Here is a 15,721-nt window from a genome sequence, read left to right as displayed (position 1 = left end):
ATACCCACACACACACCAAACAAACATATGCACATTCGAACAAATATTTGTCAAGGTGTAGAAGAATTTGTTTACAAATTTTCACTGCGAATAAAGTTGTGAATTACTAACAGCACGAAATTCACCACTTCAACATATGGGAATTCAATCAGTGCGATGCAGCTAGGCGGAACGTTTGGAAGTAAAAATAAATCGAAGAATTCGTCGAACCAAAAACGGAATTATTTCAAAATAAAAATAAAAGTTACTTTTCATATAAATATAATATGGATGTTGCGTGCTAGTGATGTAAAAACTTTTAAGAAATATTAATTATAAAATTGTGTTAAGCTAAAATTTTCGCAATTTAACATTTTTGAAGTATTTAGTGCCATAAAAATTACATAAAGGGTAATAGTTTCGAATTATGGAAATTACCGAGCCCACACTGTGCGTTTTTTATGTAAGCAAAATTTTGGGGCTGGCACCATTCTCGGCACGCAGAAACTCAAAGGGTGTGCTGGATATACGACGTAGTATCATGTTTTCGGTTTACTCGGCCTCGCTATGCTTAATAATGGGTAAATTTATGGCCTTCAATTTGGAAAGATGTTAACTTTTGTATGACTAAAAAATTTTCTGCAGTTTTTTTGACCTATCAGGGATTGTTATTCGATGCAAATTCACAGGTGCCTGTGCGGTGAGTATTCTTGTTAATGTCGCGATTATTATTCGATATGTATTTTTTACCTGAAAAGTTTTGTAGTGACTTTTATTTAGCTGTAGATATGTTACTATGTAGAAGCTTTCTCTTTTATATGGTTTTATAAATTATTTTTTAACAATTAAAAGTAGTTGTAGTTGCTTCAATAAAATTGTAACTTAAATCAATACACTTCTTATCTGATCTAATCGAAGAAGGAAGAATTTCGGGTCTTAAATCGGTATATATATTATATATTAAATGCGTTATTAACTACGCTTACTTCATTCGAGTATTTGAGGTGGCCAGTTTCAGAATTAGGAATTAAAAGCAAAATTAAAAAAAATTATTAATAATAAAAGTTTATTTCAATAACTATTACAAAGAATTCAAATGTAAATTTTTTTATTATTTCATACAAATGTTAATCGTTACGTCGGGTACACTCTTGGAATCTGACCTCTGAACTCCTTTCCACTCGCTGGGAAAGTGATGTCGGGATGCCATTAACCCCACGCACGATATTGTTTTTAGTGCTGAGATGGTCGCGGATATATTTCATAGACTTTACTTTTGAGGTACCCGCACAGAAAAAAGTTCATAGGGGTACGATCGGGCGACTTGGACCAAAACGGCTTATCAGTTAATTAGGGAAGAAATCGCGCTGTATCAGCATGGTCTTTCTGGCCATATGCAACTAGACGCCATCTTGCTAAACCCATATGTAGGATCTTCTCTCATTATTGGCAGAAAAAAATCGTTCAGCATGCGCTGATAAGAGACACAGTCCACAGATAAAATATGGCGCAATTCTTCCACTGCTTGAAAATCCAAACCAAACTATCACTTTGGGATTGTGAAGTGGGGGGTTTAACTCCTTAGGTGACCAATAGTTTTGCTTATTTACATTTCTATTTAAATGAAAATGTGTCTCATTACTTCAAAAGTTGGTGTTTAACGTGCGAAATCGCTCTTACATTGTTTCGCAGAAATTCTAACGCAAATTGTAATCGTTAGGCTTAAGCGCTTGCACCATTTGAATTTTGAAGGGATGTAGGAAGTGTAAAACTCTTCCTCAATATTTATGCGTAATAGCTTTTGGAAACGTTAGGGCAGTCACTTTCTGACGAGCTCAGTATTTTCATTTGATCTCCATGTCCGGTTAGGCTCCGGGTGTGGGCTGTATGCCACCGAGCTTATTGCCCGGAACCTTTGCACGCATGTAAATGTCGAATATTGTAACGTGACCAAAATCAAATTTGATTTGGTGCATCCAGTAAATGTCGAATATTGTAACGTGAACAAAATCTACGACCTAAAAGTGAAAACGAAACTCATGAATTGGTAACCACAATTTTTCCAGAAGCCGCTGAAAATGCCGCTTTCCACTATACACCCTTAACTAAGGCGACGGGAAATTTCTTATTTATTAATTTTTGGTCTAGTTAGTCCCGAAAGATACGGGATATGATCCCACTGCAGATATGAAATCTTCAATTTTGTATTCTGTCTGTCTGTCATCGTCAAATAACGGCACTCGTCTATAATATTTTTCTGAAACCTTAATCGTATATGAAAATCTGATCTCGGGCACCTAATTCCCCATATTCACTGAGATTGCAAGAAATTGACTACATTGACGGGTATTTATTATATTTACAACAACAATTAAATCACCTGAAAAGTGATAAGTATATGCAAGGACAGCATTTTTTTATTACACGAGACGAAATAAGCTGTACTGCATAAGGTAGTATAGTCTGTTCAAATACTCATTTTTTATAGATATTTTTGAGGATTTAAAAAAAAAAAATAAAATGCGATCGTTCTGATTTTATAGTATGTTATTATTGTCATCAAATAGTATACAAAAACAATTTTTTTCACATATGTTTTTGTAGTAGTTTGGCACCAAAGTAAGCGTCTTAAAAAAAATAGGTGGCTTGTCAACAGGATTTTGGCTCTTCAGATCATCTGAAACGAAAAAGTTAAACTGATTATTATTCTGTAGGCTTGTCATTTTGGCAGGTGCTACTTTCGTTTCTTCTCAACGCTGATTTCCACCTGAAAAACATACCTTTCTTTCAAAAGTCCGCCATTTTGTTATTTTTCAAAAAAATTTTCCCATTGAAATATGAAATTAATTTTTAGTGACTTTTGTAAACTGCATTAAGTTTTGGTGCGCAAAGACATATAATGAAATTTTCTGGGGAATATATTTTTAACCCTCTAACTCCTTTTTTAGGTACTTGTCAAATAAAGAGTCAACAAGACCAACTATAAGAGACAAAAATGGGTTAACATGTTTTATATGCGCGAAATTAGCATGAATTGATATATTAAACGTTGTTTCTATAATCATTTTTCGGAACAATCTAGGTTCTAGGTTCATCATAGGTTCAACTTTTTGGGGGCTTTGGTATATTCAGCTTCCACTTCAATTTATAGGACAGGGTAATGTATATATGTGCATATGTACATATTGGCTTTGAGCTACATATTATTGTATAAATGTATATTAATGTGTGTATGTGTTTGTTTGCCTTCAGCAACCTGTAAATACTTTAATTGCAGTTCTTAAAAAATCAAGCGGACTAATAAAAAATGTGTAATAATGAAATGAATAATTAAAAGGTGACACTCCAATTTAACCTGTTCGTGCCTATCGATAACGAATAAACTATTTTTTTATTATTCATAGCCAAGTCATTATATAGAACTATTATCTGGGATCATACCCAGCTCGTTTGCGTAAAGCTAAAAAAGTACAAATTTGTGACGAAACCACTCTTAATAATGTGCCGTTTTTACATTTCCTCATTGTGCGATTTAGCTTCGAGTAACTTCTGGATTTCTGGCAATAAACTATATTAATAATGCCATCTGGGTACATCGAACCCATAGCTGTTGATTCTACCTTAACGACCCGAGCAATTACCAAAATGTTGTCAAAAAAACAACCGCCATGAAGCTGCAATTATTGGTGCCGTATCTGAGCCATAACCGTAACTATAGCTGTTCCCATCAAACATACGGGCACCACTGTAAACGATTATAGGTGCCGCACCATAACACCGTAATCATAACCGTAGCCGTATGTGTCTATAGAATTTTGTTTTTTTCCCGTAACCGTAAACAGCTGTAAAATACTTTATTTTTGTTTTGATAAAAATTTGAATACTAGAAATGAATAATGAAAAATCAATTCACTTAGTGAAAAATTATTCGTGTTTTTATGACAAAATACAAATGAAGTAATTAATTCAACTTCAATATCAGCAGTTTATGGCTACGTCGTGACTAATCAACAAATACGAGTACTGTAATGGAGCGTTGTAAAGTTGTAGCAGCACAAACATTCGCCGTGCATTTACGAGGAATGCTGCTGGTGTGATAGTCCTTGGCCGGATATAAATTCGGGTCGTTCCGTTTACTTAGAACCGACTGTCCTGGGAACGCTGTAATGTAATGGTGCGTCTATGGTTATGGTTACGGCTATGACGTTATTGCTGAACTGAAGATCGTTTAGCAACTTATTTGGAGATTTGAAAAAGAATTTACATAAATGTATTTTGTCAAAGGCAGGTGACTATTGTCGTTGTTATTGTTGTTTGAATAACTGCGATTCACAAAGTGGAAGATACATAATTACAACATCTGGCTGGCATCTGGAGTTTTCAAGAGTGCTATTTTCTGTAGCCACTTCGTTGTGTCTAGAAAGAAAAGAAGAGACCACAATTACGAGTATAATCCTGAAATTTCTTCAATGTTGTAGAAAGTAGACTACTTTGAGTAAGAAGTTTTGAAAATTTATACAGGATATTTCAAGTTTGAGGTTATTTTTTCTGCATTATTTTGTTTTGACAGCAGTTGCAGTTCGATGGCGTCACTTTTGAGAGAAGTTAAGTAGAAAATCCACAACATAGTACTAACGTGAGTTCAATTTCGCTGCAGAATCTTTTAAATATAACCTAAATTTATCATGAAAATGTATAATCTGTGAAACTGCGTTGTACAAAATTTTGAACATTATCGCTCGTTATAATCATAAAACAGACGCCAAGTTAATGGAAAAAACTTAGTCGACAGTCTCGATAAGAAAAATAAAAACTTGAGGTCGCTAAAAATGAAAATATCGCAGTCGTAAGAGAAAGCATTGAAGATAAAAATTTGTTAATTGAACGGAGTTCACAGCAATTGGATCTATCTGTACCCACCAGATGATAAATTTAGCACATGGATTCGGACTTTCAGCCTTACAAGGTTCAATTGGCGCAAAAAGAGATGTCATAAAAACATCAGCAACGTCGACAATTCGTTAATTTCATCCAAGCAAATTTGGATGGTTTTGCCGAAAAGTTCATTTTCCCAGGCAAAGCTTATTTCCACTTGAAAGGGTAGATAAACAAACGGTACTCACCATATTTGCGAAATCCTCGGCTTGCTGCACATTGAGTTCTTAGAAAATTATTTTTGATTGTATGGAAACCAAGCGGATCGCGCAGTAGTGGCTCATGGAGACGCAGTCTTAATGATGAAATCAGCGCCGCCAGACTCAAGAAAAGGGTTTTCAAACCGATGCGATGTTAAAAAAATTGCCGACATAGTCCAAATTGAAATTAAATGTCATCGCGAATTTTGCCAAAAGACGCGGCATCTGTAAATAAAAAATATCGAACTTGAAATACTCAGGACATTAATATTTCCGAATAACATAATTTGAATCATTTTCAAAGCAAACGTCTTTTGACAAGCTAAAAATTACTAAACGATCGATGATTATAAGAAATTCACAGGGCGATATGTATTCCATCAGCTCTCGATGGATTCTTTAAATAAATAGAGATAAGTAAATCTCCTAAAATTGTAACGAACGAATATACACCTACATACATATGTACGTAACAACTTTCGACTTATTACGTCCTAGAAAGTTAAGCGCACTTTGAAATTTTCATAAAAAATTAGGTCATTGTATTTAAAGTCATACATTTTGGATAATTTTTTTGTAAATAGAAAGCTATGATACTTTTTTCAGTATTTTGTATATTTATTCGTACTACTTAAATAATACGAATTTCATTGTATGGTACATTAGAATATAGTACAATAGAACTACTACATTCGGGTATACGCACATATATTTTTATAGAGAATTGCTTTACCTGCTAGTACGTCCTTAAAAATCTTGATAGAATAGCAAACCGCTCGCATGCTGACCATTGGAAGAGTCCAATATTTTTTAAGAAAAGCCGAAAATATACAGAATTAACTTTGATATGAACGAGGAGGAACCAACAAGTGTTTCTAAAATATACCAGATGGCCCTGCCGCCTTCAAACCAACATTTCGTTTGTAAAGAATCCCCTTTCGAAATAACGCATCTCGATTTTCTGGCAGATCTGCAAAATAGTTTTGTTGTGACAGCCATTTGAAACAGGTATTCACCTAAGTACCATGGTTCAGTTATTAACTTCTGATGCAACTAAATCACTAGCAGAAGAATATGACAGCAAATTAAATCTCTTAAAGTCTCGTGGAATTGATAAATTACACCATAATTTATTTCAACCCTTTCTAGTCAATAAAATTTGCGGTGGGATATTAAAGAGGTCATAACATTATCACATGTGACAGTGAATCTAGTAGTCCAAACATATTTGGATATACAAAATCTATCCGCAAGCTATTCACAAAGAAACGCAATCATTTCATAACTTCAAAAAAAATGTTCTGTTCAATTCTTGGACCACTTGTAGGGTGAAAGAAAGCCCTTCCGGTAGCCAATATATTTAGAACGTTTTGCTAAGACAGTACCAGATACATCGACAAGTTCTTCTCTACGAACCTTTAAAAATGATAGAGGGAAAGCTCACACAGTGCAAACTGGCTACGACTTTAGTGCAATCCTCGCAAACGTAAGGGGCTCCGGTGGTCTAGAGCTCGAAGAATTAAGGTATTTTCAAGAATTTGTTTTTACATTAAAAAAAATTAAGAACGATATTTAAATTTTTTAGAACTTTTATTTAACTCCTTTTTACATACATAAATGAAAAATGTATTTTTGTTAATAATTTAAAAAACGGCGCTGAAGTTGTCTCTCCCGAAAAATCGGACCTGGACGGTGTTGTCCATTTTGGCTCTTTTATTTATCTGAAACACAAAAACCATAAAAATTATGAATCGGTATGACTAGTTAGGTCCCGTACTAGATTAAAAAAAAATTTGACAAAATGGCGCTGTTTTGAATTTTACACTCTAAAAATCGGTTTTTTTCAGTTTTCAAATAAAAAAAAAAACCAAATAATTGAAATAAAAATAAATTATTAAATCATTAATAAATAAAATTTCAGACGATTCGGTTGAATGAACACCAGTCCGAAAAAAGCAGTTTTGAGATAATTGAGTTTAAAGTTTAGATCACTTAAATGCGACCATTGATACCTTCGCGTGACGAATCTGACTCTACCTGCTAAAACGGCTGTAGAATCGAAAATACTGGCACCATCCTTCCAAAAATTTGACAGTATTTTCTAAATAGCCGATACTTTCGAAATATCAAAAACAAAATCGATTGTTTTTGAAAATTCTACACCATCGGTACCCCTTAAGTGCTCATGCTTTTCTTTGCCAGAACGCTAGGAGTGTGTGGATGTTTAAAGAAGAGTGTATTTGTCCCAAACACTAAATCTTATTCGGAACCAAGAGAAGAATGTAAGTAGTCCAGCTGAAATTCCTCAAAGTCAGGAACAGTTGAAGCTAAGATGCGCAATTTATCCCGAGACCACCACGAATGCTTCGACCGCAATATTAAAGTGAAACCATTAACAATACAGCTTGCTGATTAGGGCAAATATGAGAGAATACAATTTTTGGCTATCCGAAACAAAATTGTGAGAGTAACTTTGGCTGTTCCTAATTTCAGAAGTATTCTGCTAGCCCAATACAGGCTGGCTTTGCTTGTTTGACTTCGATAACTGTCAAAAATGAATAGGGCAATACTGAAATATTAGAGATATGAAATGAGATCAAATTACAGCTTTGCTTGAAGCGCTGAAGTACGGCGAAGTTTGAAATAGCTCAATTTTCTATCTGCAGCGCTTTTGACATTAACGTCCCTGTCTTTCATTTACTTTGATTTCGTAAATAAATAAATGGTTGGTGTGTTTCTTGTTCATTTTTACTATTAAAAGAGAAATTCGCAATATTTTTGTACAACTTCTAATTAATATCATGTATTATGTATTATTGAATATGGTTAACATATCTCTGTCTCTTTTCTCCTTTTACGAAACATCTGATTGTTATGACAGCGTGCAAAGCGCCCATTTGGCCATACAAGTTTTCAACGCCAAGCAAAAGAAGTACAGTGGCTGCGTTGATTTTTTTCGTATATGTTGTAAATAAACCACTATAATAACACCTGTTACGTCAGCAAATCAGCTGATTCCTTCAAATTCGCTGAGAGCCGAGTAACGGCGAATGATATTGGCCACACCTTTGCATTCTGTACATCGCGGGTTAGGGATGCAATGAGACTTGGTATCTATGTCTGAATGTTGTATAGTTGAAAATAGTTTTCTATTGTTAAAAAGTAATTACTATGAAAATATATTTGCGTACAAACTTAAGACCGCCCCTGTACTTATATTCGCGTTTAAGTTACTCTTAAGTATCGCACTTCTGATATTTCGTAACCTGTGTAAATAGCTAAATTTCTTGTAGTTGCAATGTTTAGCTGAATTGAAATAATTGTTTACTTATTTTTAATACTTTTCCTCTATTTAATCTTTTACTCCTTTTCTCTCTTTCGCCTTTTGCTCGCATTGCGTGTGTAAATTTATTTCACCATTACAAAAAAAAACCGTTACGTCTAATGCACTACTATATATATTGTCAAAATTCAACAATTATAGCCCATCTTTTAGAATGAAATCGCCCACTTCTAAAGTGGTAACAGCGCTAGATGTTTCGGTGGTGGTGCTGGCGTGTTCGACGGGAGTTGGCTGTGGGTTATGGGGGCTGCGATCGACGCGTGAATTGAATTCGCGGCTGAGGAAGGTAATTCAGCAAATATTATTAAAGCTTGGCGTAATTAACGTAAGGCATTTTCAATTTCTACAGATCGATGATTCTTTGCATTCTTTCTCGAACTTTAAACGCGATCGCATAATGGCCATATTAATGACGGTGCTACCTTTTATAGTAATAACTTCGCTCTTAGGTACCGTAATACGAGTATAAGTCCATAAATGTGGTGCAAATTGAAATATATAGGGTGTTTTTTAAGAGCACGAGAACTTAAAATGATAATACTCAAGACCTTAAAAGAGAAATATTGTTGGAATGATTTTTTATTATTTTTGAGTATAATATTCTACACACAATATGTGCGCCGCGCCTACGAATTACACGGCCTATTCGATCAGCTAGTGTTTTGACTACTTTTTCCAATAAATCTGGCCTTGTGGTGTCAATGGTGGCCTTGTTATTGGCTCCCAATGCTCCAAAAGTTGCTGGTTTGCCAGCATAAACCAATGACTTAACATAGCCACATAAAAAGTAATCCAGAGACATTAAATCTCACGAACGAGGGGTCCAGTGAAGAGGACCACTTCTGGAAAGAAGATTGTCAGCAAATTCGTATTGCAATAAATTGATTGTTAGGGGAATGAACTTAAGAACTTCTCAAAAATATCAATTTTTTTTTTCAAAGTAAATTTTCACAATTTGGAAGCGTTGTTCTGGCGTTAAACAACTCATGATGACTTGCCAAACCTTACTGAACAGAAATATCAACACTGTTTGCCATTTTCAGCAGTCAAACCATAATTATCGATATCCATAGTTCTCATGTAGCTAAAAACACCCGATAGATATTTAATATGTTTTAAAAATGTGTTACCCTATTATAGGACTCGACATTTCGACATGGCTGCGCTTTGCCATTGGCATGAGAACTCCCGATGACGATACGGGTAATTTTTATTATTATAAATGATATTTTTTCTTAAAACTTATTTTGCTTACGCATTGCAGAGAATATTACATTTCTTCTTCTTTTTTTTTTTGCCAAAATTATAGAGATAAACGTGCAATGGTACATACCTTTTTACAGTCTGTACTTCATATTGACTGGCCTGCAAATGAATTTTGCCAATACTGCATTCGGTCTGGGTAGACGCTTTCGGCGATTAAATGTGATGTTGAGGAGCACTTTTCTAAAAGGTAATTGAACATCATACGAATTTTCAAACGAAGACCAAACATTTTTCAATTGTGTGCATATTTTTCATAGTTGAGAACAACAAAAAGGAAACTACGGGCAAGCCGCTAATTACGACAGTCAAAGTTGTATCCCAACATCCTTTGGCACTGCACCAAAGTCTGTCCAAATTTGCGAATGAAAGTGTGCAAAAAGAAGGGTCAGGTAAAGGAACATTATAAATACAACATTAAATAAGTAAAATATATTGAAATGAAATAAAATCAAAGTAAAATATTTAAGGGGGAACACTACTGTGAACGCGTGAAGGTTAAGTGATTTTCATGAATTTTTTTTATAAGTAGGGATGCTTATTTGAGGATCGAACAAATTATAATTTATTTAACATATATTCAACTATGCTGACACAAATTTTTATTAAAAAATATTAAAAATTACAATTGTTAAATATTAATATTAATGCGGTGAAAAATCATCTGATAGCAAAAAACCAAAAAAATTCTTAATCTATACATGAATGGCGTACGTGGCGTTTTATTTATGTATTTATTTATTTTTTGAGAAAATGGTTTGAAAAATGAGTTTGTGTTTTTACCCTTTTTTGTTTGTTTTTGAAAGGCTTGAAAAAATATTAATTTTTAGAATTTTAAAAAACGGCTATGTACGACAGTAGCCAATACATGTACAAAAATTAAAAAAAAAAATTAAAATCGGTTCATAAGTCTTCGAGAAATCGAGGCCACCGTGTTCAGAAAAGTCGTTTTGAGAAAAACGCGTTTAAAGTTTTCATTGGACGTTGTAACTCACTACCTGCACTTATTTTATTGTGTATAACTTCGTCAAGTTTCAAGATTTTAAGTTAAAATTTCTTTTACATATAATATTTTTGAATTTATCTACTTTAAGAAAATGCAAAACAATCGATTTTTTTTTAATCACAGTGGTGTTCCCCTTTAAAGAAATAAAATTTAGTAAAAATTGAGGTAATTTTTTTTAATTATAATACACAATTTTTTTTTGCTTTTTATGAGAAAGAATTTTTCTGAAATATGAAATACGATTAGGCGAATGAAATACGAAACAGCAAAATAAATAACAATAACAAACCAACTTTCTTAATTTAAAGCTGAGTAGAAAAAATAAAATAAAAACTTGTGATATAACACAAATTATAATACTAAAATAAATTTTATTAAAAGTAAACAGATACAAGATGGGGCAAAATTAGTCAATTTTTTTTCGATAGATGCAAAAAATATTGGTAAACTTTATGTAGGTATATTGAAAATAAATATAAAAAACTCAATCAAAATTAATTTAATTTAAATAGCTTAAAATTTAATCAAAATATATTAAATAAATAAAATATTGTTAAAAATATGCATTAATTTAATATTTAATAAAATGAGCACACTAAAACAAACAAAACTAAAACAATGATAATTGCCAACAAAATTAGACGAATGAAGAGCAAAAGCCCGAAACCAAAATTGCTTAATGGAAAATATATATATATTTAATATTTTATAAAATATATATATTTAAAAAACACTACTATACTAATAAAACTTAACTAAATTCAATAATCCTAGGTATAACTATAGTATATTAAAATCAAAAAAACAAAATAAAAAAAAATTACGTACTAAGATAAACCGCATAAAGAAAAATAAAATAAAAAATTGTGATATAACACAAATTACACTGTGGAACAAATTCAGGTTAGCAAAAATTAGGTCCATTCTGAGAGTGGCGGGTGAAAATAGAGGCGAAATTAGAAGACCCGTATCGCGCCGTTTTTTTATGTTAGTTCGAATTTTTTTTTTAATCGGCCTTCGAAGTTCGAAATCAGAGCAAAATTGTTTATATGGTTTTTTGGCTATAACTCGTCGACTAATTGATATTTTTTCAATCTGTAAAAGCCAAATTATTGCTAAAGACCTGTGGAACAATTACAATTTTTGAAAAAATTGATTTCGAAAATTTTTGTGGTACTTATGAAACAATATACTGAAAATCGGCATTTGACTGCAAACTTCGAAGGCCGATTAAAAAAAAATTCGAACTAACATAAACAAACGGCGCGATACGGGTCTTCTAATTTCGCCTCTATTTTCACCCGCCACTCTCAGAATGGACCTAATTTTTGCTAACCTGAATTTGTTCCACAGTGTTATAATACTAAAATAAATTTTATTAACAAAAAAATACAAAGTGGCCCAAAATTAATCAAAAAATGTTTGCAAATGCCAAAATTGTAGATTTCAGTAAAATATTGAAAAAATTTTAAAAATTCTTTTGCCATATCTGCCTAGTCAAAGGTCATGCCTCAGATAAAAAATAAAAGTTTTACAAAAGTCAAAAATGTTTTTACAAGGTGGCTCAAAATGAATCACCCTATCGGAAGATTTACAATCTTTGACACTTGTGAACTGGACAAATTGTCGAATAAAATGAAATTAGAAATGCATAATACTTAAAAACATCATTACAAAATTGCTCTATGGCATTATTATTTCAAAGCAATTTTTTTTTTGTTAATTATTTTCCAAGAAAAAAAAAGACTTTAACAAATTTTTTATAAATTTGCCTAAAAATTCAATCTAGAAATCTGAAAACCACAAATTTGTATAGCCACTATTATTAAATTTTTTTTTAAGATTGTTTTTCAAGAAAAAAATTAAGACTAAAAAAATCATTATAAAATTTCTTAAAAATCCGGTGCAGAAATTTTAAATTCTAAAATTTTTATAGCTATTATTTAAAAAAAAAAATGTTTAGACTTTCAAAAAATAATTTATGACTCAAAGATTTCGTTATTAAAATTGCTTAAAAGTTTAGTCAAGAAATTTGAAATTATAAAATTTCTAAAGCCATTATTATTATGAAAAAGTTCAGTCCAGAAATTTTAAAATTGTATAGCCATTATTATTTAAGAAAAAAAATTTTGTAAGACTATTTTTCAAGAAAAAAATTTAGGCAAAAAAAAATGCATTATAAGAATGCTTAAAAGTTCAGTCTAGAAATTTAAAATTCTAAAATTGTATGCCCATTTGAGAATCACAAATTTTTATAACCACTCACTATTTTCCAAGAAAAAAATTAAGATCCCAAAAAATTCATTATAAAATAGCTTAAAAGTTCAGTCCAGAAATTTGAAATTCTAAAATTTGTATAGCCATTTGAAAATCACTAATTTTTATTAACCACTATTATTAAAAAAAAATTTTGGGAATACTATTTTTCATGAAAAAAATTAAGACTCCAAAAAATTCATTATAAAATTGCTAAGGTTCAGTCTAGAAATCTGAGTATCAGAAATGTTTATAGCTACTATTATCTGGAATCAATCAATCGCAAATTTTGACTCAAAAAAAATCATCATAAAATTGCCTAAAAGTTCAGACCACAAATTTTAATTTCTAAAATTTGTATGGACATTATTATTAAATTTGTTTTTTTGTTTGTTTTTAAGAACATTTTTAAAGAAATAAATTAGCACTCAATAAATTGCTTAAAAGTTTAGACCAAAAATTTTAAGGTGTTAAAGTTGGACCAATTTTTTATTGTCATATTAAAAAAGATTAAGAAAAATAATATTTATAATATTACTTTGGTCAATATTAATCTCCACACTAACTCCGTATTAATTAAAGGCAGCTTCTTTCCAGCTGTGAGGTGCTCAGAATTGACTTAAGGTCTATACTCTAGTCTAATCCGAATCTGTTAAGAACGAAGTCGGAAACAAAATTTACCCACCCAAATTTTCATATAACAATTGAATAAATAACAAATAAGCAGAAGCAAAAAAGTTAAATAAATTGCAATAAATATATACAAAAATCAAATCAAATTAAATTAAACGTACAACTAAAAAAAGTCTTATATTTTTTACTATACAGGCAAAAATAAAGTTGTTTTGCTAAAATTACTTGAAGAAAATCACGAGTCCCTTGGAAAGTGCATGCGTCTGGTCTCCAAGTGAGTGCCTTATTGATTTGTAAACTTATTTTATTCGATCTGGAAAATCGCCATTACTGAAATATTCATTTTATATAATACTTCAAGTTCCGATTTCTTAACTTTCATGCATACTTTTTTTTCGCCGACTCTTCACAGCTCCCACGGTATTGCAGTGCTCTTCATACTGGTCTCATGTCTACTGCACTTGGTTGCCACAGCGTATTTCCTTTTTTTAGAACTGCTAAGTAACAAGGACAGCGGCATGGTGTGGCTCCAAGTACTGTGGATTATATTCCATTCTTCGCGCTTAATTTTAGTTGTGGAGCCATGTCATTTGGCGACAATAGAGGTGAGTAAATATTTGCCGCAATTGAAATCCATGTAAAATAACTGTCAAAGTACTAAAGTATTCATTAAAATTTGTATTTGCTTTGCAGTCCAAAAAAACCATACAAATCGTGTGTGAAATTGAACGTAAAGTGCATGATCCAATATTGGCAGAAGAGGTAGGTGTACGTAATACATATTTATGTATGTGTGTGAATGCAGGTGCCTGTGTGCGCAATCTAAATTGACACATTGAAGTAAATAATAAAACTTATAATTAATATTTGGCAAATTACGTCTTGCGCAATATTGAAAAAAACCTTTTCGTTTTCCTCTACCCCTCACAGGTGAAAAAGTTCTGGCAACAATTACTTGTTGTTGATGTGGAATTTTCTGCGAGTGGTTTGTGTCGCGTTAATAGAACTTTACTAACATCGGTAAGTATATTTATTTCCATTTATGTATGTATGTATGTGTCTAAATTCGTGAAGAAGCAACGCAGCTTGCATAACTACCATAAGAATAATAGATTTCGGTAAGAATCTAAGAGTTTCTTACTGAAAAATCGTGGCAATGTTTACTCTCGCCGTACGTTGTTACGATTTGAGTGACGGCGCTCAGTTTGATTAGCTTTTTGTTCACCATTTATTCATGCTTTTAATATTTATTTTTTAATTGCAGTTCAGCTCGGCTATTTGCACGTATCTGGTCATTCTAATACAATTTCAAAACACTAACGGCTAAGCAACTCGATATTTGGGAGCGTAGCTTATAAGTAAATTATTATTATAATTTTTTTATAAATTTTGTATAAATTGTTTTGAAGTTTTCAAATATTTAAATGATTTCCTAAATAAATTCATTTCATTTTTTAATTCGTTTGACTTGGTATTTTTTCTCACTTAAAAAACTATCCGATGTAGGCGCTTATAACATTTTGTCAGAAATTACTCAAATTGCTGTTGATTCCTTTAGCCGCCCACAAATACAATTCTTGGCGGTAGCGTAGAATCGACGGTCCCTCTCTCTCTTTTCGAGTAAAAGGTTAGGTTAGATTGAACAGTGACGCATAGGCGGTTGTTGCTGTTGTAGCAGCTTACTGAACCCCGTAAGCGCAATCGATCGTCTTCATCTAGCTCATCTAACGGTAGGCCCAGGAAACGTGCTGCTCCGACAGGTTGGGTCCAGAGGAAGAGGGATGTTAGCTGAGTAGGTTTGACGGGGCATGTTAATAGGCAGTTAGTAACGTGCGGCCTACCTTCACATGCCGAACATATAAGTATATTGAGTATGTTGAGATCGATTCTGAATAGTTAGGAGTTTAGTCTGCTACAGCACCCAGAACGTAATTAAGTCAAAGTCACGCGAGTCTCTCAGGATAACTCAAGCTCTTCATCTGCAATAGGTGGTGGTTGGACTCCGATGATGGCATTCAGAAGTCGGCAATTTAAGCAAGCGTCTCCCGATGAATGTAATTTAGCGTCAGTCTATATACTGTCCGGTCCAATAGTTCTAGGTTCGTT

General features: G+C 32.5%; 1 protein-coding gene across 1 annotated transcript; it reads left to right on the top strand.

Annotated features, from left to right (window-relative positions):
• Nucleotides 1–406: 406 nt before the first annotated feature.
• Nucleotides 407–14,963, top strand: LOC128866885 (gustatory receptor for sugar taste 43a-like). The gene is made up of 12 exons (XM_054107925.1): nt 407–560; nt 625–679; nt 8,599–8,743; nt 8,807–8,906; nt 9,598–9,660; nt 9,767–9,910; nt 9,981–10,112; nt 13,811–13,889; nt 14,028–14,220; nt 14,309–14,377; nt 14,546–14,635; nt 14,880–14,963. The coding sequence occupies exons 1-12, from the start codon at nt 407–409 to the stop codon at nt 14,940–14,942; spliced, it is 1,287 nt and encodes a 428-aa protein (XP_053963900.1). The 3' UTR covers nt 14,943–14,963.
• The last annotated feature ends 758 nt before the right edge of the window (nt 14,964–15,721 follow it).

The sequence above is a fragment of the Anastrepha ludens genome, chromosome 6 (assembly GCF_028408465.1).
Source record: "Anastrepha ludens isolate Willacy chromosome 6, idAnaLude1.1, whole genome shotgun sequence".
Classification (NCBI taxonomy): domain Eukaryota; kingdom Metazoa; phylum Arthropoda; class Insecta; order Diptera; family Tephritidae; genus Anastrepha; species Anastrepha ludens.
The sequence above is the reverse complement of the archived record's forward strand: the minus strand, read 5'-3'. Positions and strand labels throughout refer to the sequence as shown.

What these genes read in the sequence shown, in the direction of transcription:
- LOC128866885 (XM_054107925.1), top strand. Translation starts at nt 407, where the DNA reads ATGGAAATTACCGAGCCCACACTGTGCGTTTTTTATGTAAGCAAAATT. An exon ending in CTCGCTATGCTTAATAATGG is followed by an intron (nt 561 to 624) that starts GTAAATTTATGG and finishes AATTTTCTGCAG; the next exon opens with TTTTTTTGACCTATCAGGGA. An exon ending in AACTCCCGATGACGATACGG is followed by an intron (nt 9,661 to 9,766) that starts GTAATTTTTATT and finishes CCAAAATTATAG; the next exon opens with AGATAAACGTGCAATGGTAC.